The following is a 23419-nucleotide window of genomic DNA, read 5'->3' on the forward strand; positions in this document are numbered from 1 at the left end:
GTAGGACCTCTACTCTGTTCCCCGAACTATTCTACCTCATGGTGCCTCTTTCCATGGACATATTTTAACACTTAATGTTACATATGAGTCTACCAAAGATACCTTCACCATAGAGGTATGTGTGCACAGGCTCTGTGTGTCTGCTGCAGTTGATCACATAGCTGCTTTTGGGTGTTCTGATGCCTGGACTGAGCTGGTCAACTTGAAAACTCCATTTAAAGATGGTGAAAGCCTGCTTAAGGCTACAGCAATGGAAGCATCTATGGACTAAATGTAGCTAATAGCATCCTTTCAGTACCTGAAGGGGCTGCAAGAATGATGGAGAGAGACTGTTTACAAAGGCCCACAGTGAGAGGTCAGGGGGCAATGGCTTCAAACTAGAGAAGAGCAGATTTCGATTGGATGTTAGGAACAAAGTCTGCACTGTGAGGGTGGTGGAACACTGAAACAGGTTGCCCAGGGAGGTGATTGAGGCTCCTTCCCTGGAGATATACAAGGTGAGGCTCAACAGGGCTCTGGGCAACATGATCTAGTTGGGGATGTCCCTGCTGACTGTGGGGAAGTCAGACTGGACCACTGTGGTGGTCCTTTCTGGCCTGGACCATTCTATGATTCTGTATTTTGGTGGTCCTTCTAGGCTGGGGGAAAAGAAGTTGTTTGCTTACTGCCAGTGATGGAGCCCTTCTGCTGTCCTTCAGTCTCTTACATGGGCAATACTTCTACCATTGTTTTTGTAGAGGAGCAGGATGACTTCAGTGGAAGATTATTGTTTGTTGGGTTTTTTTTTCTCTTGGGAGTTACTGCTTGAGCAGCCCTACTGAACCTGTGTCGTCCAATTTTACAGGCTCACAGCAATGAAACTGTAGGGAGCGTCAGGTGGAAGATAGCCAAGATGTTGAACTCTCCTGTCGATAACATCCAGATATTTGCCAATGACAGCCTGGTATGTTAAACTGCAAAGAGTTCTCAGTCTCTGTTAATTGAGTCTCTTTTCCAGAACTAAATGATAAATATTTTCTTGCAGCTAACTGTAAACAAAGATCAGAAACTGCTCCACCAACTGGGCTTCTCTGATGAACAAGTCCTTACAGTAAAAACATCAGGAAGTGGGACTCCATCAGGGAGCTCAGCAGATTCCTCAACCAGTTCCAGCAACAGCAGCAGTGTTTTTAGTTCATCCTATGCAATGGAACAGGTACAGCATGGTAGCCTGAAACCTTAGGTTTTTCCTGGAGGGGGTGGGATACTGGAGGAGGGACAGCTGGGGTGGAAGAGGTACTGTAAGATGAGACAAGCTGTTGAGGCTAAGAGACCTGGAGCTGTTTAGTCTGGAGAAGACTGAGTGGGGATTTGATAAATGTCTATAAATATCTGAGGGCTGGGTGTCAAGAGGGAGGGGACAGGCTCTGCTCACTTGCACCCTGTGATAGGACAAGGGGCAATGGATCTAAAGGGCAGCACGGGAGGTTCCACCTCAGCATGAGGGGGAACTTCTTCAGTGTGAGGGTCACAGAGCACTGGAACAGGCTCCCCAGAGAGGTTGTGGAGTCTTGTTCTCTGGAGACTTTCCAGACCCATTTGGATGTGTTCCTGTGCAACCTGTGCTAGATTCTATGATCCTGCTCTGGCAGGGGGCTTGGACTCAATGATCTCCAGAGGTCCCTTTCCACCCCTAACATCCTGTGATCCTATGACATCAGTTTGAGGTTCCACTCTGTAGTAGTCTGGTTTTCAAACTGCCATTGAAACGAAGTGTGTAAATACACAATTACCTTCTGCATGCAGAGTGGACTCTACAATCTGTATTGTGCCACTTGGTGGTGTTCATTGGTTTCTGCAGGGTCCTCTAAGCATGTGATTTGATTTTGAGAGCCAGAGCATGAAAATAAACTGAGAAGCATCAGCTAGCATGTGCAGACCACCCCAGTCTGCTTTGTATGTCGATCCTAACTAACGGTTGACTTCAAATACTGATTGTTAAAAGGGAAATGAGGTAATGTAAAAATACACATCTTCTCAGTCTAGGGAAAAAATGATATTTCTGTGGTCCAGGCAGTAAGTTAATGAAGAGAGGTCTCTTAAATTCTTGCTACAGAGAGGGGAGAAAAAGACTTACAAAGGGAAATGCAAATCTCTCTTTCATTCTCAGGAGAAATCCCTCCCTGGAGTGGTCATGGCTCTCGTGTGTAATGTGTTTGATATGCTTTACCAGCTTGCCAACCTAGAGGAGCCAAGGTAAGGAAGCTCCATACTCATTAAATACTCATTAAATACTCATTAAATACTCAATAAATACTCAATAAATACTCAATAAATACTCAATAAATACTCAATAAATACTCAATAAATACTCAATAAATAATAAATACTCAATAATACTTCTCAGCATGCAAGCATCCACCCAGCCCTGCTTTGCACAAGTAACTTCTGATAACTTTTCAGGATAACACTGAGAGTGAGGAAACTTCTGCTCCTGATTCCCACTGACCCAGCTATTCAGGAGGCTCTTGATCAGCTTGATTCCCTGGGAAGGAAGGTATGGGTTAAACAAACTACTCTTAGTTATCTGAACAGGAAAAAATGTTACTATCTGGCTTCTTAAATTCCCTGTCAGATTATAATATGTGAAGGGTTTGAAACTGCTGCAAAATAATCATGTTGAGTATTACTGATCTACTTCCAAGCAGCTGGAGATTGAGGGTTGTTGCAGGGATTATAGGAAAGGTGTTGGTAATTACAACAAAATGTAGTAGTCTCCAAAAGTTACTTCTATGACTTCTTCCTTCTAGAAAACGCTGCTCTCAGAGTCGAGTTCTCAGTCTTCAAAATCACCATCCTTGTCTTCAAAACACCAACATCAGCCCAGTGCTAGTTCAATACTAGAAAGTCTGTTCAGATCTTTTGCTCCAGGCATGTCCACCTTCAGAGTGCTCTACAATTTAGAGGTAAGAAAAATTTACTGTTCTCCTTGCTTCTGAGCAGTAAGGTTTAAGGAGTTCTAAGTATCTGGGGTAGGAGTCCTCCATGACAAGACCATCCTGCAAAATGTCGTGTCATAGTCTGCTGTGATGTATGTGATAAATCTACACAGAACAAAAGGGGTTGAAGGTTTCCCTGAGGGTCTTGACTGTGAAGCCAGGCCTCTCTTTTTGTGATCTGCAGGGTCAAAGGATATTGTGAAGGATCACAGGACCAAAGAAACATCCAAGTCCTTGCTGGTTTAACTGTGCATGTGAAATAAATACAATACTTGTAGGTTTTTAACCCCTAAGCATCCTCCTGAGTAAGTTCTTTAGGTAGAACACTGGACTGGACCCTGTAAAAAGGCTCTTTGATATGTTCAGTGTATGGGTTTTAAAGAGTTCAGCTGGTGTCATTGTTAGGACTCTTCATTTGCATACTCTGGGGAGCTGGGCAGTTTCTACTCCTACTCACAGGTCCCACTGTTTAGAAGGAGTCATTACAAATCAGATTTGAAGCAGCTCCAAAAAACACTGGACAAAGGTTATTATTTTTAATTCCTAGTGTGTGCCAAGATCACTACAGGAATTTTGTAGCTGCTTTCCTATGGGTTTCTGCAGTCTTCTGTTATCTCCTCCATCTTCCTGCACTGTGCAATGTTAGGATTCCCCCCTTCTCTGTAGAGCTGGAGTGAAAGATGTATTTGATGTTGCCTTTGCTGGAAGTTATTTGATGATGTCTTTGAAATAACATTGAGAAGTTCTGCAGCCAAAAGCAAATGGTTTAGCACAGAACAGCAAAGGTATCTCCTTGAACTGGCAGGTTATATTACAGTAGGATGAGACAGTTGACTGCTGCTTCTCTGACAGAGAAAATATTAATAAAGTGAGTAAGAAATGGTTTGCTTTTATGGCATTGGATGAGGAGGAGTCAGTTGGATTAGATGTGTAGATTGTATGAGTGGACTTGTTCCTCAAGTCCAGTCAAGCCAGTCTGAAGATGATTTCTGTCAGGAAAAGGATGATGTGCTTTTTTTTTTTATGCCCTGCTCTGAGCTGCTTTCTGGAAAAAAAAGGATGCACAAGAAATTTGCAGAGCATGTCAAGAGGTGAAAATTAACTGCTGCAGATGGTTCAGGGTTGTATCATGCAGGGCTGAGAGAAGACTTCATGCCTAGAGCTCTGTAAACCATTCCTATGAACCTGGAAAGGCTGTGTTTTGGTTTTCCACATGCAGCATTGTTGGCTGTACATGCCAAACAGACTTCAAGAAAGTAAATAACATTTGGGGGTTTGCTGGGGCCCTGGGAAGGACTGGAAGTTTTTTTCCTTCTGGGTGTGTTGTGGGTTTTTTTCTTTATGTATAATGAAGTGAAACTGATTTATAGATGTGTGTGAGATTTGCCCCACAGAGACTGCAGGTTTCCTTGTGGCCATGTTTCTGAGCATAGCTGCATTCTGTGAAGCTTACTGCTGACTTAAAACAGGAGGGATGATGCAGTGGTGGTGTTCCTAAGGCCTCCAGAATGACCTGGAACACCTTTTACCAAAGCCCTCAATAGCAGCAATATGGTTATGTTCCAGAAGTCTTGAATCAATAAGTAAGCCATCTGTAGGGTGTTTTATGGGATACTGTCAATTGGAAGTCTAGAAAGGAGAAGGATTCAGGCTTTTAAGGAGCATCAGATGAGCCTGAAGAACACATTTAATGAGCTGGAGTGTGCACTTGATCCTTTCCCTTAACAAGTAAACTGTAATGAGGGGGAAAAAAATGCCCTTTGGTAGAGAATAAATATCTGTGATAGCCAGAGCTGTCCTGAATACTTCAGTGCAATTCCTCTTCACTGACTGCAGCTTCTCCTAGGTGGTAATTGCTTCATTTGGGGTGCATCTCTAACTGTTATGATTTTAACCTTCAGCAGACACAGAATACTAAAGCAGGAGGAGTATGCATGCTTATTTTTTCCTTTTATTGTAGGTACTGAGCTCCAAGCTGATGCCAACTGCAGATGATGAAATGGCAAGAAACTGTGCCAAGTCTTTCTGTGAAAACTTCCTCAGAGCAGGAGGTTTGAGGTTAGATTGCAAAATTTAGACTCATTTACTTAGCAGTTCTGCATGGCTTCTGATTGCCATGCTGTGAGTAAACCCCTCAGCTTCTTTTTCAGAGGAAAGAAAATCCACCCAAAGCTGTTTCTTTCATTATCCAGTGCCTGAAAAGCTGCTGTAGCTCCCAAAGTGGTGTCAAAGAGTGCATGTTGTTAAACCCTAAATAAAGTCAGGCACAAAGAAGCTTGTGAAGCACGGCTTTTACTAAGGGAGTTGATGTTTGCAGAGTTTAAATGTTTCAGTTCAGATTTGCAAGTGCAGAATCACAGAATGGTAGGGGTTGGAAGGGACCTGGAAAGATCATCCAGTCCAAAATCACTGCCAGAGCAGGATCACCCAGGGCAGGTCACACAGGAACACATCCAAGCGGGTTTTGAATCTCTCCAGAGAAGGAGGCTCCACAGCCTCTCTGGGCAGCCTGCCCCAGGGCTCTGCCACCCTCACAGTAAAAAAGTTTTCTTCTGCTTCTGTGGCACCTCCTCTGCTCCAGCTTGCACCCACTGCCCCTTGTCCTATCATTGGACATCACTGAGCAGAGCCTGGCTCTGTCCTTCTGACACTGCCCTGCACATCTTTGTAAACATGAATGAGGTCATCCCCTCAGGCTCCTCTGCTCCAAGCTAAAGAGCCCCAACTCCCTCAGCCTTTTCTCACAAAGAGGATGCTCCACTGCCTTCAGCATCTTTGTGGCTCTGTGCTGGATTCTCTCAAGCAGCTCCCTGAGGTCCTTCTTGAACTGAGGGGCCCAGAACTGGACACAATATTCCAGATGCGGCTGCACCACGGCAGAGGAGAGGGACAGGAGAACCTCTCTTGACCTGCAAACCACAGCCCTTCTAATCCACCCTATGCTGCCACTGGCCTTCTTGGCCACAAGGGCACATTGTTGGCTCATGGTCATTCTGTTGTCTACCAGAGCTCTCAGGTCCTTTTCCCCTAAGCTGCTTTTCAACAGATCAGTCTCCAACCTCTACTGGTCCATGAGGTTGCTCTTTCCCAGATGCCTGACTCTACCCTTGTCCTTGTTGGAGTTCATTCAGTTTTTCCCTGCCCAACTCTCCACCCAGTCCATGTCTGGCAGAATAGCAGCACAGCCTTCAGGGGTGTCAACCACTGCTCCCAGTTTGGTGTCATCATCTAACCTGTGAACAGTGCCTTCTGCTCCCTCACCCAGGTGGTTGGTGAATACATTGATTAGTACATGGCTCTGTGTCCTGCATAGACACCAGGGGACACTCAAAGCAGTCAAATGTGTAGGTTGTGCAGTGGGAACCAGATTAAATTGTCCAGGCTCCAAAATTTATACCCTTCAGGTAAGAGTTGAGGCACAGTGTGAGTGGTTTGGGAGACCCACCAGTACTGCTTGTGCTTGTGTTCTCAGATGTTACCATGTGTATGTTGCTCTTAATAATCTGTCCACCACCCCATAGATCACTGAATCACAGAGTTATCAGGGTTGGAAGAGACCTCAAAGGTCATCTAGTTCCAACCCCGCTGCCACGGGCAGGGACACCTCACACTACAGCAGGTTGCTCACAGCCACTGCCAGCCTGGCTGCAAAAACCTCCAGGGATGAGGCTTCCACCACTTCCCTGGGCAACCTGTGCCAGTGTCTCACTACCCTCATGGGGAAGAACTTCTTCCTAACATCCAATCTTAATCTATCAATTTCTAGCTTTGCTCCATCCTCCTCCCAGACCTATCACTCCCTGACACCTTAAAAAGTCCCTCCCCAGCTTTCTTATAGTCCCCTTCAGATACTGGAAGGTCACAATAAGGTCTCCCTGGAGCCTTCTCTTCTCCAGACTGAACAGCCCCAAGTCTCTCAGTCTGTCTCCACAGCAGAGGAGCTCCAGCCCTCTGATCATCCTCATGGCCCTTCTCTGGACACCTTCCAGCACATCCAGGTCTTTAACAGGGGCTCCAGAAGTGGACACAGTACTCCAGGTGGGGTCTTACCAGAGTGGAGTAGATCCTCAAGCATTCCCCAGCAGGAACAGAAAGTTTCTTTGAGTAGATGTAGGAGAGGAAAATGGGAATGTTAGTCTCCAAGGACACCAGCTTGGCAGTTTTAACTGGCACTAAGCTGACTGCGTAGGAAGAGGGGAAAAGTAAGGATACATTAATTGCAGCTCTCTCCTAATGTAAACCATTTTCAAACAGAGTCTTTTACTGATTTGTTTTGCAGTTTGGTGGTGAATGTAATGCAGAGAGATTCCATCCCATCAGAGGTGGACTATGAAACAAGACAAGGAGTGTATTCCATCTGCCTGCAGCTTGCGAGGTAAGTAATTGCCTTTCATTAGCGGAAGTGCTGCTTTCTTGGCTTTCAGACTGCAGCTCATAGTCTTGAAGGTTAATTGGTACTTAGAGTTCTGGGAAGGTTGCAAAGTAAGCCTGATGTTTTTTTGCTCTGTGAATGTAGGTTCCTGCTTGTTGGCCAGACAATGCCTACCTTACTGGATGAGGACTTCATTAAAGATGGGGTGGAAGCCTTGTCCTCACGCCCCTTCCGTAACATCAGCAGACAGGCGAGCAGGCAGATGTCCATCTGTGGAACACCTGAGAAGTCATCCTACAGACAGCTCTCTGTGTCTGACAGATCCTCCATTAGGGTGGAAGAAATCATACCAGCAGCAAGAGTTGCCATACAAGTAAGGAATTGTTTGATTGTTGGTGGTGGTGCAGTGGTGTCATGTCCAGTGACAGCTCATGGAATCACAGAAACATTCAGGTTGGGAAAGACCCTCAGGATCACCAAGTCCAACCCAGAACCCTACTCTGCAAGGTTCACCCCTAAACCAGATCCCCAAGCACCACATCCAGACCACCTTGAAACACATCCAGGTTTGGGGACTCCACCACCTCCCTGGGCAGCTCATTCCAATCCCTGACCGCTCTTGCTAGGAAAAAGTTCTTCCTAATGTCCAGTCTAAACCTACCCAGTCACAGCTTGAAGCTATTCCCTCTTCTATCACTAATGACCTGTGAGAAGAGACCAGCACCAGCCTGTCCACAAACTCCTTTCAGGTAGTTGTAGACAGCAATGGAGTTTCCCCTCAGCCTCCTTTTTCACACCAACCATCCCCAGCTCCTTCAGTCTCTCTTCATCAGACTTATTCTCCAGGCCCTTCCCCAGCTTCCTTGCCCTCCTCTGCACTGACTCCAGCACCTCCACATCTCTTGTACTGAGATACTGAAGATGTGGCCTCACCAGAGCCAAGTACAAGGGGACTGCTATAGTGTTACTTGTCTCTGCTCTGCTGAGGCCCTGCCTCGAATACAGAGTCCAGTTCTGATGTCCCCAGCATAAGAAGGACACAGAACTGTTGGAGTGAGCCCAGAGGAGGCCACAAAGATGAGCCAAGGGATGAAGCACCTCTGCTGTGAGGACAGGCTGAGGGAGCTGAGGTTGTTCACCCTAGAGAAGACTTCAGGGGGACCTTAGAGCTGCCTTCCAATAGCTGAAGGGATTCTACAAGAAGGCTGCAGAGGGACTTTTCATAAGGGTGTCTAGAGACAGGACAAGGGGGAATGGTTTGAAACTGAGGGAGAGCAGGGTTAGACTGGATCTTAGGAAGAAGTTCTTCAGGAGGAGGCTAGTGAGCCTCTGGTCATCTTGATGAGCCCAGGGAGGTTGTGGATGCTTCCTCCTGGGGGTGTTGAATGCTCTGAGCAGCTGAGTCTAGTTGAGAGATGTCTCTGCCCGTGGTGGGGAGGTTGGATTAGATGATTTCTGAGGTCCCTTCCAACCTAAGCCATTCTAGCATTCTGTGCCTGACTGAGGGTAGGTGAAAAGGGAATCTGCACCCTATTGGAGAACTTAAATTACTTCCTGTGAAGACAGCAATACTTGATCTCTCTTTGGGTAGAAAAAACCCTCTTGTTTCCTTGAGCCCTCTTAGAGAAGAGAGGAAAACAAATCCAGATGCCAATTTGAGGTGATCCTGAAGATAGATTTTTCTTATCCCAACCTCCCTGGAGGTTTTTTAAGGCCAGGCTGGATGTGGCTCTGAGCAACCTGATCTAGTGTGAGGCAGTGGGGTTGGAACTGGATGATTCTTGAGGTCCCTTCCAACCCTAACAGTTCTGTGATTCTGTGGTTTACAAAGGCTGTTGAATAGCACAGAAGTAGATGCTCACTCTTTGTTCTTTCAGACTTTGGTGGTGAAGTAACTGCTGTTTCTTGTTCCTTCAGACTATGGAGGTGAATGATTTCACTTCCACAGTGGCTTGCTTCATGCGACTCTCTTGGGCCGCTGCAGCGGGACGTCTGGACCTCGTGGGAAGCAGTCAGCCAATTAAAGAGAGCAACACTTTATTTCCTGCTGGGATTCGAAACAGGCTTAGCAGCTCAGGTGGGTTCACTGGGTCTACACCTATCTGAAGAAGACATTTAGTTTATCCTTAATTAAACAGTTTTGGAGCCTGAAGCTGAACTCATTGGAGTTAGACTTCATGATTCTCTTGGCTCCCTTCCAACTCAGGGTGTTTTATGCTTGAATTACACTGATCTGAGGAAGATCACAAAATGCTAGGGGTTGGAAGGGATCTGCAGAGATCAAGTCCACACCCCCTGCTAAAGCAGGAGCACCTGGGGCAGGCCACACAGGAGAACACGTCCTGACAGGTTTGGAAAGTCTCCAGAGAAGGAGGCTTCACAGTCGCTCTGGACATCCTCTTCCAGAGCTCTGTCACCCTCACCATACAGAAGTGTCTCCTCATGTTGAGGTGTAACCTCCTGTGTTCCAGCTTGTACCCATTGTTCTCTGTCCTATTACTGAGCACCACCACCTTCATCTTGACACCCAACCCTCAGATATTTATAGAAGTTGAACAGATCCCCTCTCAGTCTTCCCTGCTCCAGACTGAGCAGCCCCAGATCTCTCAGTCTCTCTTCATAGCAGCAATGTTCAAGTCCCACAGCCATCCTTGTAGCTCCCTGTTGAAATCTCTCCTGCAGATCCCTGTCCCTCTTGAACTGGGGAGCCCCAAACTGGACACAGTATTGCAGCTGCAGTCTCACCAGGGCAGAATACATGCTGCACATCCTGTGCATCCGTGTGGCATTTGGGGAAGCTTTTTAAATTGCAGAGAAGTGCCCGGAAGCTGAAAACCTCTGCAAAATGTGATGGGTTACAGCACTTGTTCATTTCTTCATGTAGGAAGCAACTGCAGCTCAGGGAGTGAAGGAGAGCCAACTGCACTACATGCTGGGATCTGTGTGAGACAGCAGTCTGTGTCCACCAAAGATGCTCTGATTGCTGGAGAAGCTTTGTCTCTTTTAGTTACCTGCCTTCAGCTACGCAGTCAGCAGCTAGGTATGACCTAAAGTTGGATTGCTCACTCTTTGGAAGATAAGTCAGGTGGGGGAGGTCTTTTGGAGACAGACAAATACAAAACAATCATGAGAAACTTCTGGCTTTGCATGCTGAGACAGCCCAGGTTCAAACCAGGACTGCAGAAGAGGTGGTATGAATCAAGGCATGTAGAAATAACTGGCAGGGCCTTTGGGTGTGCCACTGGCAGGGCCTTTGAGTGTGTCATTCCTAAGTGCTGGTGACCTGACCACGACAGGACTGCTGCTGGAAGTCAAAGGAAAATGCAGTGTAATGTGGTGCCAGCCTCTGGAGAGGGAGGGACATGGGGAAATACACAAAGATCTGCCCCTGCTTTTCAGTGTGGATGGGGACATATCCTCTGGGTCCTCTAACTGAATTATTTTAAATAATTCCTTTTTAAAAAAAGAGAGCCTGACACTCTTCTGTTCCAGGATCTTTTTACAATTTGCCTTGTGTGGCTGATTTCATCATTGACATACTGCTTGGATCACCAAGTGCTGAGGTGAGGGTCCTTTCTCTGCCAACTTCTTAAATACCATCATTCTGGAATATGTGTGTTCTGACCTGTTTAATAGAATCATAGAATCAATAAGGTTGGAAAAGACCTCAAAGATCATCAAGTCCAACCTGTCACCACAGACCTCATGACGAGACCATGGCACCAAGTGCCACGTCCAATCCCCTCTTGAACACCTCCAGGGATGGTGACTCCACCACCTCCCTGGGCAGCACATTCCAATGACGAATGACTCTCTCAGTGAAGAACTTTCTCCTCACCTCAAGCCTAAACTTCCCCTGGCACAGCTTGAGACTGTGTCCTCTTGTTCTGGTGCTGGTTGCTAGAAAGAAAAGACCAACCCCCTCCTGGCTACAACCTCCCTTCAGGTAGTTGTAGAGGTCTCCCCTGAGCCTCCTCTTCTCCAGGCTAAACAATCCCAGCTCCCTCAGCCTCTCCTCATAGGGCTGTGCTCAAGGCCTCTCCACAGCCTTGTTGCCCTTCTCTGGACACGTTCAAGTGTCTCGATGTCCTTCCTAAACTGAGGAGCCCAGAACCGGACACAGTGCTCAAGGTGTGGCCTAACCAGTGCTGAGTACAGGGCACAATGACCTCCCTGCTCCTGCTGGCCACACTATTCTTGATGCAGGCCAGGATGCCATTGGCCTTTTTGGCCACCTGGGCACACTGCTGGCTCATGTTCAGCCAGCTGTCAATCAGCACCCCCAGGTCCCTCTCTGTCTGGCTGCTATCCAGCCACTCTGACCCCAGCCTGTAGCTCTGCATGAGGTTGTTGTGGCCAAAGTGCAGCCCCTGGCACTTGGATTTGTTGAATGCCATCCCATTGGACTCTGCCCATCTGTCCAGTCGGTTGAGGTCCCTCTGGAGAGCCCTTCTGCCCTCTAACGGATCAACATCTGCTCCCAACTTGGTGTCATCTGCAAACTTACTGATGATGGACTCAACCCCCTCACCCAGATCATCAATGAAGATATTAAAACAGGATGGGGCCCAGCACTGATCCCTGGGGGACGCCACTGGTGACTGGCCTCCAGCTGGCTGTGGCACCATTCACCACCACTCTCTGGGCTCAGCCCTCCAGCCAATTCCTAACCCAGCACAGAGTGCTGCTGTCCAAGCCATGGGCTGACAGCTTGGCCAGGAGTTTGCTATGGGGGACAGTGTCAGTAGGTTGATAGATTCACAGAATAGCAGGTTGGAAGGGACCTGAAGGATCATAGAGCCTGAAGGGATTCTCTTTGTTACAAACATTCCCCCAGTTGTTTGTATTGGAATGAATAATCTTTGTGTAACTGTTAGTAATACTTCCAGTGTCTACTGCTGAGTTGATAGAAAATGGGAGTTTCACTTCCTTTAGGCTTGTTTAATCCCTGAGGCCCACAAGACCACCCTGTGGGTACTCTAAAGAAAACACTCTCATTTTGCTTGGAGAGGTTCTGCAAAACTAATACTTTAGGGAGAGTTCCAAGTAACTTTCAACTTAAAAGATTTGGGTAAGATAGAAATTCTTTCTGTCTCAGAGTAGTTACTGTGAGGGTGGGGAGACACTAGAACAGGTTGCCCAGGGAGCTTGTGGATGCCCCCTCCCTGAAGGTGTTCAAGGCTAAGTTGGATGAGACCTTGAGCAATCTGGACTAGTGGGAGGTGTCCCTTCCCGTGGCAGGGGATTGGAACTGGATGATCTTGAAGGTCCCTTCCAACCCAATCCATTCCGTGAATCTAATTGAACGGACTCTTAGGAACCTCTGAAAAATTCTCCCAAATGTCAGAACCCTCCTAAAATTCATTCTTTCTGATTTCAGATTACTCTGGGTAGCCTAAAGTCTAGACATTTGTTGAGTCTCACCCCATTTCATTGCCTCTAACATGTTTTGCATGAAGCAATGTCCTCTTTCCCCCCTCACCTGTATTTAGAATCGGTGTTTAATAAAAGCATCAGAGCTTTTAGCTCGGGGATGAAACTGCAATGCTAAATCCCTATTGAAAAGGGAAACCCCTGGCTGGTGGGTGCAGGGCTCACTGCCTGGTTTGCAGAAGCTTTTCAGTGTCAGATTTCTAACAAAACAGGAGGGTAAGCTCTGAGCAGCTGCTAGTGTTTGACAGGAGCTCCCTTTCAGATCCGTCGCGTGGCCTGTGACCAGCTGTACACCCTTAGCCAGACAGACACGTCAGCTCACCCAGACGTGCAAAAGCCAAACCAGTTTCTCCTGAGTGTTGTTCTTGGTGCCCAGCTGCCTCTTTGGTCACCAACCAGCATCATGAGAGGAATCAACCAGAGGTAAGTCAGATGCCTGTTGATTTAGGAAGCAAATCTAGCACGTGGTTGAATCGGCAGCCCTGTGGAAGCTCTGAGGCACAAGGGATCGGAACCTTGCAAGCCTGTCAAAGGGAGACATCTCTGTCACATCCCAGATAGGTTTGGAAGTTTTGTATGTTGGAGGGAAATTAAGCTGCATTCCCAAGGCACAGCTCTTTCTCTGTGATCTCTTACACTTCAGCTTATTTGACTTCCCATTTGGGAGGTGGTGGGACCTGCTCTTTTTAGGATGTGCTCATGGTGGAATCTTGCAGGATATGTGGGATCTAGGATGTTGGGGATTGAAAGGGACCTCCAAAGGTCATCCAGTCCAACCCCCCTGCCAGAGCAGAGCCATAGAATCCAGCACAGGTCACACAGGAATGCATCCAGATGGGTCTTGAAAGTCTTCAGAGAAGGAGGCTCCACCACCTCTCTGGGCAGCCTGTTCCAGTACTCTGACACTCACAGTGAAGAAGTTCCTCCTCATGTTGAGGTGCAACCTCCTGTGCTGTAGCCCTTGACCTATCACAGGGTGCAAGTGAGCAGAGCCTGTCCCCTCCCTCTTGACACCCAGCCCTCAGATATTTATAAACATTAGAAACATGTATTAACCCCCCTAAATGTATTTCTTAGTATTGCATAGATCCAGACCAGAAGCCAATCCTCAGGCTCCAGCTTTTTCAGTGATGTCTGGCCCCATGCCTTCATCTGGTGTCCTGTTGCCTGTGCTACCCATTACACCTGTAAAGGCTGTAGGAGTCAATCCTTTTAACCTGGCCCTGACTGGCCAAAGGTTGTTGGATGTGGCAGTAACTTTAAAGAGCAATTTCTAGAGGAATCTGAATAGAGGAGTAGCTGAGAAGTTAGCTGTTGCTGTTTTATCGTTGTCTGATGATTAGAATTGCAATGAGGTGAAGGAATAAAACAGGATTAAATGTTAGTCATGACATTCAGAAGTAGTTGCTGGGAAGGGATTTGTTTCAAAGCTGCAGTGTGTGCATGCAGATGCATTCCTAGGTAGCTATTCCATTTTAGGTTAGGTGGACAAAGCACACAAGCCTTCAAGGCAGCTGCTTAAAAGAAGTTTCTGACTTGAAACCATTCTTCTCTTTGTACCTGTTTCAGACTTCTGTCCCAGTGCACAGAATATTTTGACCTGAGATGCCAGTTACTGGATGACCTCACATGTAAGTATGTGCAGCACATATGTCATTCTGATTGCAGCTTCCAAGCAGGGCTTCCTTCTGGAGGCAACATGCAGAATTGTCTTCAGGAAGAGGTTATGCATCATGAGCTCTGTGACCTGACAGTGTGCTGGCTGGGACATGGGTGCTGGTGGTGGTCAGTAAGAGCAAGGCAGCTCAGTCCTTCTGGGAAGTGAGCTGAGTTCCTTTGTGGAAGGCACACTCTGTGCACACATTGTGAGGGAACCTAGACCATTAACACAACATTTGAAATCCTTTGTGTTTAGCTTCTACATCTCACAGAATCATTTTGCTTGGAAAAGACCTTGAATATCATCAAGTCCAACCATTCTCTAACTCTGCCAAGTCTGGTGCTAAACCACGTCCCTCAGCACCACATCTCTGCCTCTTCTAAACATCTCCAGAGATGGGGATTCAACCACCTCTCTGGGGAACCTGTTCTAGTCTTTGTGAACCCTTTCAGGGAAGTTTCTTCTCACAGTATCACACAGTATCACAGTAACTAAGGTTGGAAGAGACCCCAAGGATCATCAAGTCCAACCTGTTCCAACAGACCTCACAACTAGATCATAGCACCAAGCGCCACGTCCAATCTCCCCTTGAACACCTCCAGGGACGGCGACTCCACCACCTCCCTGGGCAGCACATTCCAATGACGAATGACTCGCTCAGTGAAGAACTTTTTCCTCACCTCGAGTCTAAACCTCCCCTGACACAACTTGAGACTGTGTCCCCTTGTTCTGGTGCTGGTTGCCTGGGGTTGTCCAACCTAAACCTCCCCTGGGGCAAATGGAGGCCATTTGCTCTTGTCCTAGTTCCTGATACTAGGAAGAGACCAACCCTCACCTAGCTCCAACCTCCTATCAGGGAGTTGTAGAGAGCAATGAGGTTTCCACTCAGCCTCTTTTCCAGGCTGAATAAGCCCAGGTCCCTCAGCTGCTCCTCACCAGACCATTTATAGAGCCATTCATTTTTCTGGGTTTTCTTTTTCTCTTGCAGCATCAGAAATGGAACAGCTGAAGATAAGCCCAGCTGCCATGTTGGAAGATGAGATCACCTGGCTGGACAATTTTGAACCCAACCGCACAGCTGAGTGCGAGACCAGTGAAGCTGATAACATACTGCTAGCAGGACACTTGAGGCTCATCAAGACTCTCCTGTCACTCTGTGGGGCAGAGAAGGAAATGGTTGGTAAGTACTCTTTTTTTCACTCTCAAATGCCAAGTGTGAATTCTGCACAGCACCAGCAGATGACCAGTAAACAGCAAGTGTGAAGACATTAGAGACATGAAGATAGCTTGCAAAGGCCTGCAATGACAGGATGAGGGGCAATGGCTTCAAACTAGAGAAGATCAGATTTAGATTGGGTGTTAGGAACAAGTTCTGCACCATGAGGGTGGTGGAACACTGGAACAGGTTGCCCATGGAGGTGGTTGAGGCCCCATCCCTGGAGATACTCAAGGTGAGGCCTGACAGCGCTCTGGGCAACCTGAAGGATGCCCCTGCTGACTGCAGAGGGGGTTGGACTGGATGACCTTTGGAGGTCCCCTCCAACCCAGATCATTCTGTGATTATCATACATCTGCAGAAGTGACTCAGAGTTGTGAGGAGTCATTTTGGCAGTACATTTGTTGTACCCTTGAGATCTGCTAAAGTATTTTGACTAGCATTTTGTTGACCACTACTAAGTGATTTTGCTGTTCTGGAACAGCTTCTGACATTGGCAGTGCTGATGTGCCTATTTAACAGGGGCTGTGGGTTACTGTGTTACAGGTTCATCTCTGATCAAGCCGTTGTTGGATGATTTCCTTTTCCGAGCCTCCAGGATTATTCTGAACAGCCATTCCCCAGCAGGCAGTGCTGCAATCAGTCAGCAAGACTTCCATCCCAAGTAAAAACCTGGGGAAGGGGGTTGTTTGTGTTTGGTTTTGTCTCAGATCTCATGAGTGCAAATGTCACACTGGGGCTACACATGCTTAGGATTCAATACCAATGTTGAAGCCTTTCTCCAGCTCTCTCCAGTTCCTGCATAAGCGTCCAAACAGCATTTTTGGGTGGGTTTTTGTGTGACCCCAAAATCTTTGCTTTCCTGTGCTTCCTAAGTCTCTGCTTGCTTTGTTAGATGAGTGATGAGCTGCAAGCACAGCTGCATGCTGATTTTAGGAATCCAAAGAGTGCTCCTTTAGCTCATCATCACTTGGGAAGCTGGCTGAAATTGGAGCAGGAGAAGGAAGTTAACTTCCCAAGCCTCTTGTAAATGAGAACCTCAAAAGTTCCACAGTTTTCTTTTTCCCTTCAAAAAAACTCCAGCATTTCATAAAAATCTAAGGCCAAGTAAGTCTCCTTGCACCTAAAACAGATGATTTTAACCTAGAATATATCAAAGGGTGGGCTCTTTGCTGTCACACCTGCCCTCTGTTCCTGACGTACAGTATCTGAAGGGATGGACAATGAGCTCATAAGGAGCTGTGTGCTGCTGCAGCTGGAGTGCTTGCATTATACTGACTGCTTGGTGTTAGAGGTGGATCAGGCACATCCACACTGCCTTTCCACACACCCTAGAGGTTCCAGTGGAGCATTTAGCAACCCCTGAAATGAATGGGGCTTGCTACACCTTAGTGTTTTGCTCTGGCTTTTCTTCACTGCATTTTATCTCAGCCATGCTCTTATCTCAGCCATGCTCTTTTGTTTGCTTGAAGTAAATAAAGCCTTTGCTCTGGCCTTTAGAAGAAAGGTTTGTTGTGTTTGATCCACTGAAAAGAGCTAAGTAGAGGTTTTCTCTACTGGCTAGCACAGCTTAGGTGTAAGGTCATCTCTTGTAGCAAGTAAGTTATCTGCTCTAGCTCTTTGAGAGTTTGTCTCCCTGTGAATGAGTCATTATTTCTCTGTCAGTGCTACAGCGACAGTATCTGTCTGTCTTCAGACACACAACCAATTCAATGCCTTCTTTTTAAGGCATCTGCTTTTCCTTGCCACTGAATGTTAACAGGTGTCTGCATGTCAGTAAGGGAGACTTAATTCTCAGAGCACTCCTGGTGCTGCTCTTCTGATTCAGTTCTCTGCACTCAGGAGTGTTTTGCCACTGAACATCTTCCTTGGGAACATTAATTGTCACTTGCTCTGAGTAATGTGGCTCTCTGAAATTAGAAACAATTGAGTCATCTGCAAAATCAATCTGAAATGTGCTTTTCTTTTTAGGTGCAGTACAGCAGATAGCAGATTAGCTGCTTATGAGGTGTTAGTGATGCTGGCTGATAGCTCCCCTTCCAATCTCAAGCTTATTACCAAAGAGCTGCTTTCCATGCACCATCAGTGTGACCCTGCACTTACCAAGGAGTTTGATGTAAGCAAAAAAAAAATGCTTTTTATTTGTATCAGCATGGTTTGGAGCACTGGGTATAATCTACATAAACAGTAGCTTAGCCTTTACTCTGCTCTTGTGAGACTCCACCTTGAATACTATGTCCAGTTCTGGTGTCCCCAGTATAAGAAGGACACAAAACTGTTGGAGTGAGTCCAGAGGAGGTCGCAAATATGAGCCAAGGGCTGGAGCACCTCTGCTATGAGGACAGGCTGAGGGAGCTGGGGTTGTTCAGCCTGCAGAGGAGAAGACTCCAGGGGGACCTTAGAGCTGCCTTCCAATAGCTGCAGGGATCCTACAGGAAGGCTGCAGAAGGACTTTTCGTAAGGGTGTCTAGAGACAGGACAAGAGGGAACTGTTTGAACCTGAAGCAGAGCAGGGTTAGACTGGGCTGGATCTTAGGAAGAAGTTTTTCAGTACAGTGGTGGTGAGAATTTTGAATAGGCTGCCTAGGGAGGTTGTGGATGCCTCCTCCCTGGTGATGTTGAAGGCCTTGAGCAGTGGAGTCAAGGTGAGAGGCTTCCCTGCCCATGTCAGTAAGGTTGGAGCAGATTTGAGGTCTCTTCCAACCTTAGTGATACTGAATACTGAATATCTCTGAGGTGCCTTCTAACCTGAGCCATTCTAGGATTCCACTTAACTGCACAGTTCATGGAATGTCCATAGGCTTCAATTGAAAATGACAAAAGGCAGGTAAGAGTACATGCAGACCCATCTGATCTTCTTTGGAAACAAATACTCCAGTGGCTCTGTCAGTTATTATTTGGATAAGCAATAGGTATTCCTAAATACCAGATATGAATTAAGTATTCCTAAACATCACCAGTTTTATTTAGATTTTTGGGCCATTTTTGACTCTTCTATACAAAAGCCTTAAATATCTAAATGGCTACATGTAAGCACTCTGCTATATCTTCCAGAATTTATATTCCTGGGTTTCTGTTAAATTGCTCCTAACAGCTCATTAAAATGTGATTGTCAAAGCTGCAGTGTTGTTGTTGGAGTCTCATGGTTTCTCTAACTCACTAGGACAAAAATCTGTTTCTCATTCTAGTATCTTCCACCAGTGGACAGTCGCTCCATTTCAGGCTTTGTGGGACTGAAGAATGGTGGTGCCACTTGTTACATGAATGCTGTCTTCCAGCAGCTCTATATGCAGCCTGGGCTCCCAGAGGTAATTGGTTCAACATCCACCAAGGTCATCTGTCTGGAAGTATTGTCACTGCAAGTTCCTCTTAGCGGCGTTTGTAAATAAATAGTTTGAAGAAGATACAGATCTGAAGCTCTGTGTGTGGGACAGAGGGCACTGTCAGCAAGCTTGCTGATGACACCAGGCTGGGAGGAGTGGCTGAACACCAGGAGGTTCCACATAAGCATAAGGAAAAAAAAAAAAACTTCAATCTGAGAGTGGCAGAGCCCTGGAATAGGCTGCCCAGAATGGTTGTGGAGTCTCCTCTGGAGACTTTCCAAACCCACCTGGATGCATTCTTGTGTGACCTGCCCTGGGTGATCTTGTTCTGGCAGGGATGTTGGACTGGATGATCTTTTGAGGTCCCTACCATTCTGTGATTCTGTGTGTGTACACAAATAAATGCCCACAACAAATCCATACGTTAGAAGCTGTTGTGTGTCGTGACAACTTAGAGTCATTTTGCCAAGAACCGGTTCAGTAAGGGTCTTTGTTTTTTCCCTTCCAGGCTTTGCTTTCCATTGATGATGATACAGACAATCCAGATGACAATGTCTTCTATCAAGTTCAATCGCTTTTTGGTCATTTGATGGAAAGCAAGCTGCAGTATTATGTACCTGAGAACTTCTGGAAGGTATTAACTCTATTTTGTTTAGTCTTTTCCTGCTTAACAAGGATTGAGTTATTCATCGGAGCACTGGAACAGGCTGCCCAGAGGGGTTGTGCAGTCTCCTTCTCTAGAGGCTTTCAAAACCCACCTGGATGCATTCCTGTGTGGACTACCCTAAGTGATCCTGCTTTGGCAGGGGGGATTGGACTGGATGATCTCTGGAGGTCCCTTCAAACCTCTAATGTACTGTGATACTGTGATCCTTTTCTCATGGTGGAATTGTTAGGAATAATCTCTGTGTCATAAAGTCAGAACATGGAAGAAGTTTTCTCTTTCTTTAAGTGATTTGTGTATAGAACAACCACCATTCTAAATGATGTTTATACTTTATATAGATTTTCAAGATGTGGAATAAGGAACTTTATGTTAGAGAGCAACAAGATGCTTATGAGTTCTTCACCAGTCTCATAGATCAAATGGATGAATACCTCAAGGTAAAACCCTCAGGGGTTTCTTTTCCTTGTTTGTATGCATCTCCTTGGTGTCTTTTCTGCTTGCTTTCTGCTTTGCTCTTCAGAAAAGAAGGCAGAGAACCATTCAACTTACCTTACACTCTACATAGTATTCAGAAGTGTAAAATTCCTACTGCTTTCTTTCACTGCAATATATCCAACTGATGTCTAACTTTATGTCTCCAACAGAAAATAGGGAGAGACCAAATATTTAAGAATACTTTTCAAGGCATCTTCTCTGACCAGAAGATCTGCAAGGATTGTCCTCACAGGTAATGTTCATTATAGTTCATTAGTTCATAATGTTCATTAGTTACCAAGCTACATATACACCCATACCTATTACATTGTGTAGGTCAAAACAGCACAAGAAGATGGAGACATCTCCCCTTGTGAGCATCACAGCTGTTGATAGCTGTGGGCTGAATGCAATCTTCTGTCTGGTTAATGCATGTTGAGTAGCTTCTACTCTGTCACTCCCTTGACTATGTTTTTGGGTTGTTTTTCCTCTTTGAATCCAGGTATGAGCGTGAGGAAGCCTTCATGGCTCTCAACCTAGGTGTGACTTCTTGTCAAAGCCTGGAAATATCACTGGATCAGTTTGTTAGAGGAGAAGTTCTGGAAGGAAGCAATGCATACTACTGTGAGAAGTGCAAAGAGAAGGTACTGGCTCTTTCTTGGTTCTTGCTGTCTGGGAAAGTCTATCAGCAGTAGCTTAGCATTTGTTAAGCTGTGCATGGTCATAGAAGCCACGCTGAGCCGCTGCTTACTGTTTCTACATTGCAGACATAATTACGGAGTCATAGAATGGTTTGGGTTGGAAGGGACCCCAGAGAGCATCTAGTTCCAACCTCCCTGCAGGCTGGGACACCTCCCACTAGACCAGGTTCCTCAAGGCCCCATCCAGCCAGACTTTGAACACTTCAAAGTTGTAAAGGATTGGAGCCAGCACATCTTCTCTGGGCAATCTGTTCCACCCTGTTCACCATCCTCATGATGAAGAATTTCTTCCTAATGTCTAATCTCAGTCTAGGTTCTTCTATTTTAAAGCTGTTAGCCCTCACTTCCTGCCTCTGTAAAATCAGCAGGTTAAATCCACCAGCAGGTTAAATCCATGCAAAGAGTATTCTTTGTGCCATGTAACTGAAATTGGAGACTGCACATTTAGAGGGATGTGAGGATGGTCAATTATTCTGTAACCTACCAGCTTGCTGCACAAACTCTAATACCTGTGATAGTGCCCAGCCTATAGGTATTGTAGTTATCCTATGGGCATCCTGCCCCCATGGCTGTATTGCCCATCAGTGCAAGATGGCTGGAATTGTGCAGCTCTGGAAGAATAGAAGGCTCAGGAAGGCTGCAAAAGGACTGTTTCCAAAGACCTGTAGTGATAGGACAAGGGGCAATGGTTTGAAATTAGACAGGAGATTTAGATTGGATGTTATACAGTGTCGTCTAGTTGAGAGGCATCCCTGCCCATGGTGGGGAGGTGAAGATGATCTCTGAGGTCCCTTCCAACCTGTGCCATTCCATGGTTCTGTGTTAGGAGCAAGTTCTTTACTATAGAATCATAGAATGTTCCAGGCCAGAAGGACCTCCAAAGGTCATCCAGTCCAACCTCCCCGCAGTCAGCAGGGATATCCCCAGCTAGATCAGGCTGCCCAAGGCCTCATCAAGCCTCACCTTGAATATCTCCAGGGAAGGGACCTCAACCACCTCCCTGGGCAACCTGTTCCAGTGTTCCACCACCCTCATAGTGAAGAACTTCTTCCTGACACCCAATCTAAATCTCATCTTCTCTAGTTTGAAGCCATTGCCCCTCATCCTGTCACTGCAGGCCTTTGTAAACAGTCTCTCCCCATCCTTCCTCTAGGCCCCCTTCAGGTACTGGAAGGCTGCTATTAGGCCTCCCCAAAGCCTCCTCTTCTCCAGGCTAAACAACCTCATGAGGGTAGTGGAACACTGGAAAAGCTTGCCCCAGGAGACTGTTGAGGCCCTGTCCCTGGAGATACTCAACAACAGGCTTGACAAGCAACCTAGTGGAGAATGTTCCTACTGACTGCAGAGAGGTTGGACTAGATGACCTTTGGAGGTCCCTTCCAACCCAAACTAGGATTCCAGCACTGCAGAATGCTGAAGGTAGATAGATAGAGGTGGTAATGTCTTTTCTTTTGAAGAGAACGACCGTGAAGCGTACGTGCATCAAGGTCTTGCCCAGCCTGCTGGTGATTCACCTGATGAGGTTTGGCTTTGACTGGGAGAGTGGACGGTCCATCAAATATGATGAACAGATAAGGGTAAGGAAAAAACCCTCTGCCCCTGCTGCTTTGTGGAGTGGACTCTCACTCTTCCTATCCATTCTTCCCTCTGTTCCCCTCATTCTGACACAGGGATTTTGAGTGTGTGGAACATTTAGAGCATGGTACAAAAAAGAAGTGTTTTACCGTAGAACTTTCCTTCTTTGCAACATTCTCAGGGACCTTTCAGAAAGCAAGAGGGAAAACTTCCCTGACAGCATTTTCTTTCACTTCTCTCTTAAAGATAAGAAGCTGAAACACCCTGCTTTCCTTTGGTGTGCTCCCAGTGTGGGCAGTCTTAATACAATCTCACTGCATTACACTAAACATCCATCCAATGCAATCTCTCTGTTAATCTGAAGTACCTCTCCAAACAGTTCCCCTGGATGCTGAACATGGAACCTTACACTGTGTCAGGGATGGCTCGCCAGGATTCCTCCTCAGAAGTTGGGGACAATGGTAGAAACACAGATCAAGGAGGAGGAGGCTCCCCAAGGAAGAAAGTTGCCCCTACAGAAAACTATGAGCTGGTTGGGGTGATTGTTCACAGCGGGCAAGCACATGCAGGCCACTACTATTCCTTTATCAAGGACAGGAGGTAAGGGCCAAGATGATATACCTGGGGGGGCTTTAGAGCAGTCTAGCACCTGGACTGTCATTTCTGGGGTGGTCAGGGTGGTTTGGTAGTTTGTTCTTTTTTACTGGACAATCAAGTAACTTTGCTTCATTGTTGTTTCTGTTCTGTTTTGGTCACAGGGGGTGTGGAAGAGGAAAATGGTACAAATTTAATGACACTGTGGTGGAAGAATTCGATTTGACTGATGAAACCTTGGAATATGAATGTTTTGGTGGAGAGTACAGACCTAAAGTCTATGACCAATGTGAGCAGATGTACACATTGATTGACAGCAGCTTTATGTTTCATAAGGGTTCTCATAGAATCATAGAATGGCCTGGGTTGGAAGGGACCTCAGAGATCATCTATTCCAACCTCCCTGCCGTGGGAAGGAATGCCTCT

At 46.4% G+C, this 23419-nt stretch overlaps 1 protein-coding gene across 1 annotated transcript in view; it reads left to right on the forward strand.

Annotated features, from left to right (window-relative positions):
* USP24 (ubiquitin specific peptidase 24) overlaps positions 1-23419 on the forward strand; it is an 86771-nt gene that overhangs the window by 40351 nt on the left and 23001 nt on the right. Inside the window, exons 26-50 of the mRNA XM_054165010.1 lie at positions 5-115; positions 845-943; positions 1025-1195; positions 2150-2235; positions 2443-2536; positions 2790-2945; positions 4939-5036; positions 7258-7353; positions 7495-7723; positions 9268-9427; positions 10235-10390; positions 10843-10913; positions 13046-13206; positions 14353-14414; positions 15432-15623; positions 16206-16323; positions 17631-17775; positions 18848-18967; positions 19491-19616; positions 19988-20086; positions 20294-20376; positions 20626-20767; positions 22282-22401; positions 22779-22999; positions 23158-23282. Of these exons, the coding sequence (XP_054020985.1) occupies positions 5-115; positions 845-943; positions 1025-1195; positions 2150-2235; positions 2443-2536; positions 2790-2945; positions 4939-5036; positions 7258-7353; positions 7495-7723; positions 9268-9427; positions 10235-10390; positions 10843-10913; positions 13046-13206; positions 14353-14414; positions 15432-15623; positions 16206-16323; positions 17631-17775; positions 18848-18967; positions 19491-19616; positions 19988-20086; positions 20294-20376; positions 20626-20767; positions 22282-22401; positions 22779-22999; positions 23158-23282 (3241 nt within the window). The remainder of the gene's footprint in view (positions 1-4; positions 116-844; positions 944-1024; positions 1196-2149; positions 2236-2442; positions 2537-2789; positions 2946-4938; positions 5037-7257; positions 7354-7494; positions 7724-9267; positions 9428-10234; positions 10391-10842; positions 10914-13045; positions 13207-14352; positions 14415-15431; positions 15624-16205; positions 16324-17630; positions 17776-18847; positions 18968-19490; positions 19617-19987; positions 20087-20293; positions 20377-20625; positions 20768-22281; positions 22402-22778; positions 23000-23157; positions 23283-23419) is intronic.

The sequence above is a fragment of the Dryobates pubescens genome, chromosome 11, assembly GCF_014839835.1.
Source record: "Dryobates pubescens isolate bDryPub1 chromosome 11, bDryPub1.pri, whole genome shotgun sequence".
In the NCBI taxonomy this organism is placed as follows: Eukaryota; Metazoa; Chordata; class Aves; order Piciformes; family Picidae; genus Dryobates; species Dryobates pubescens.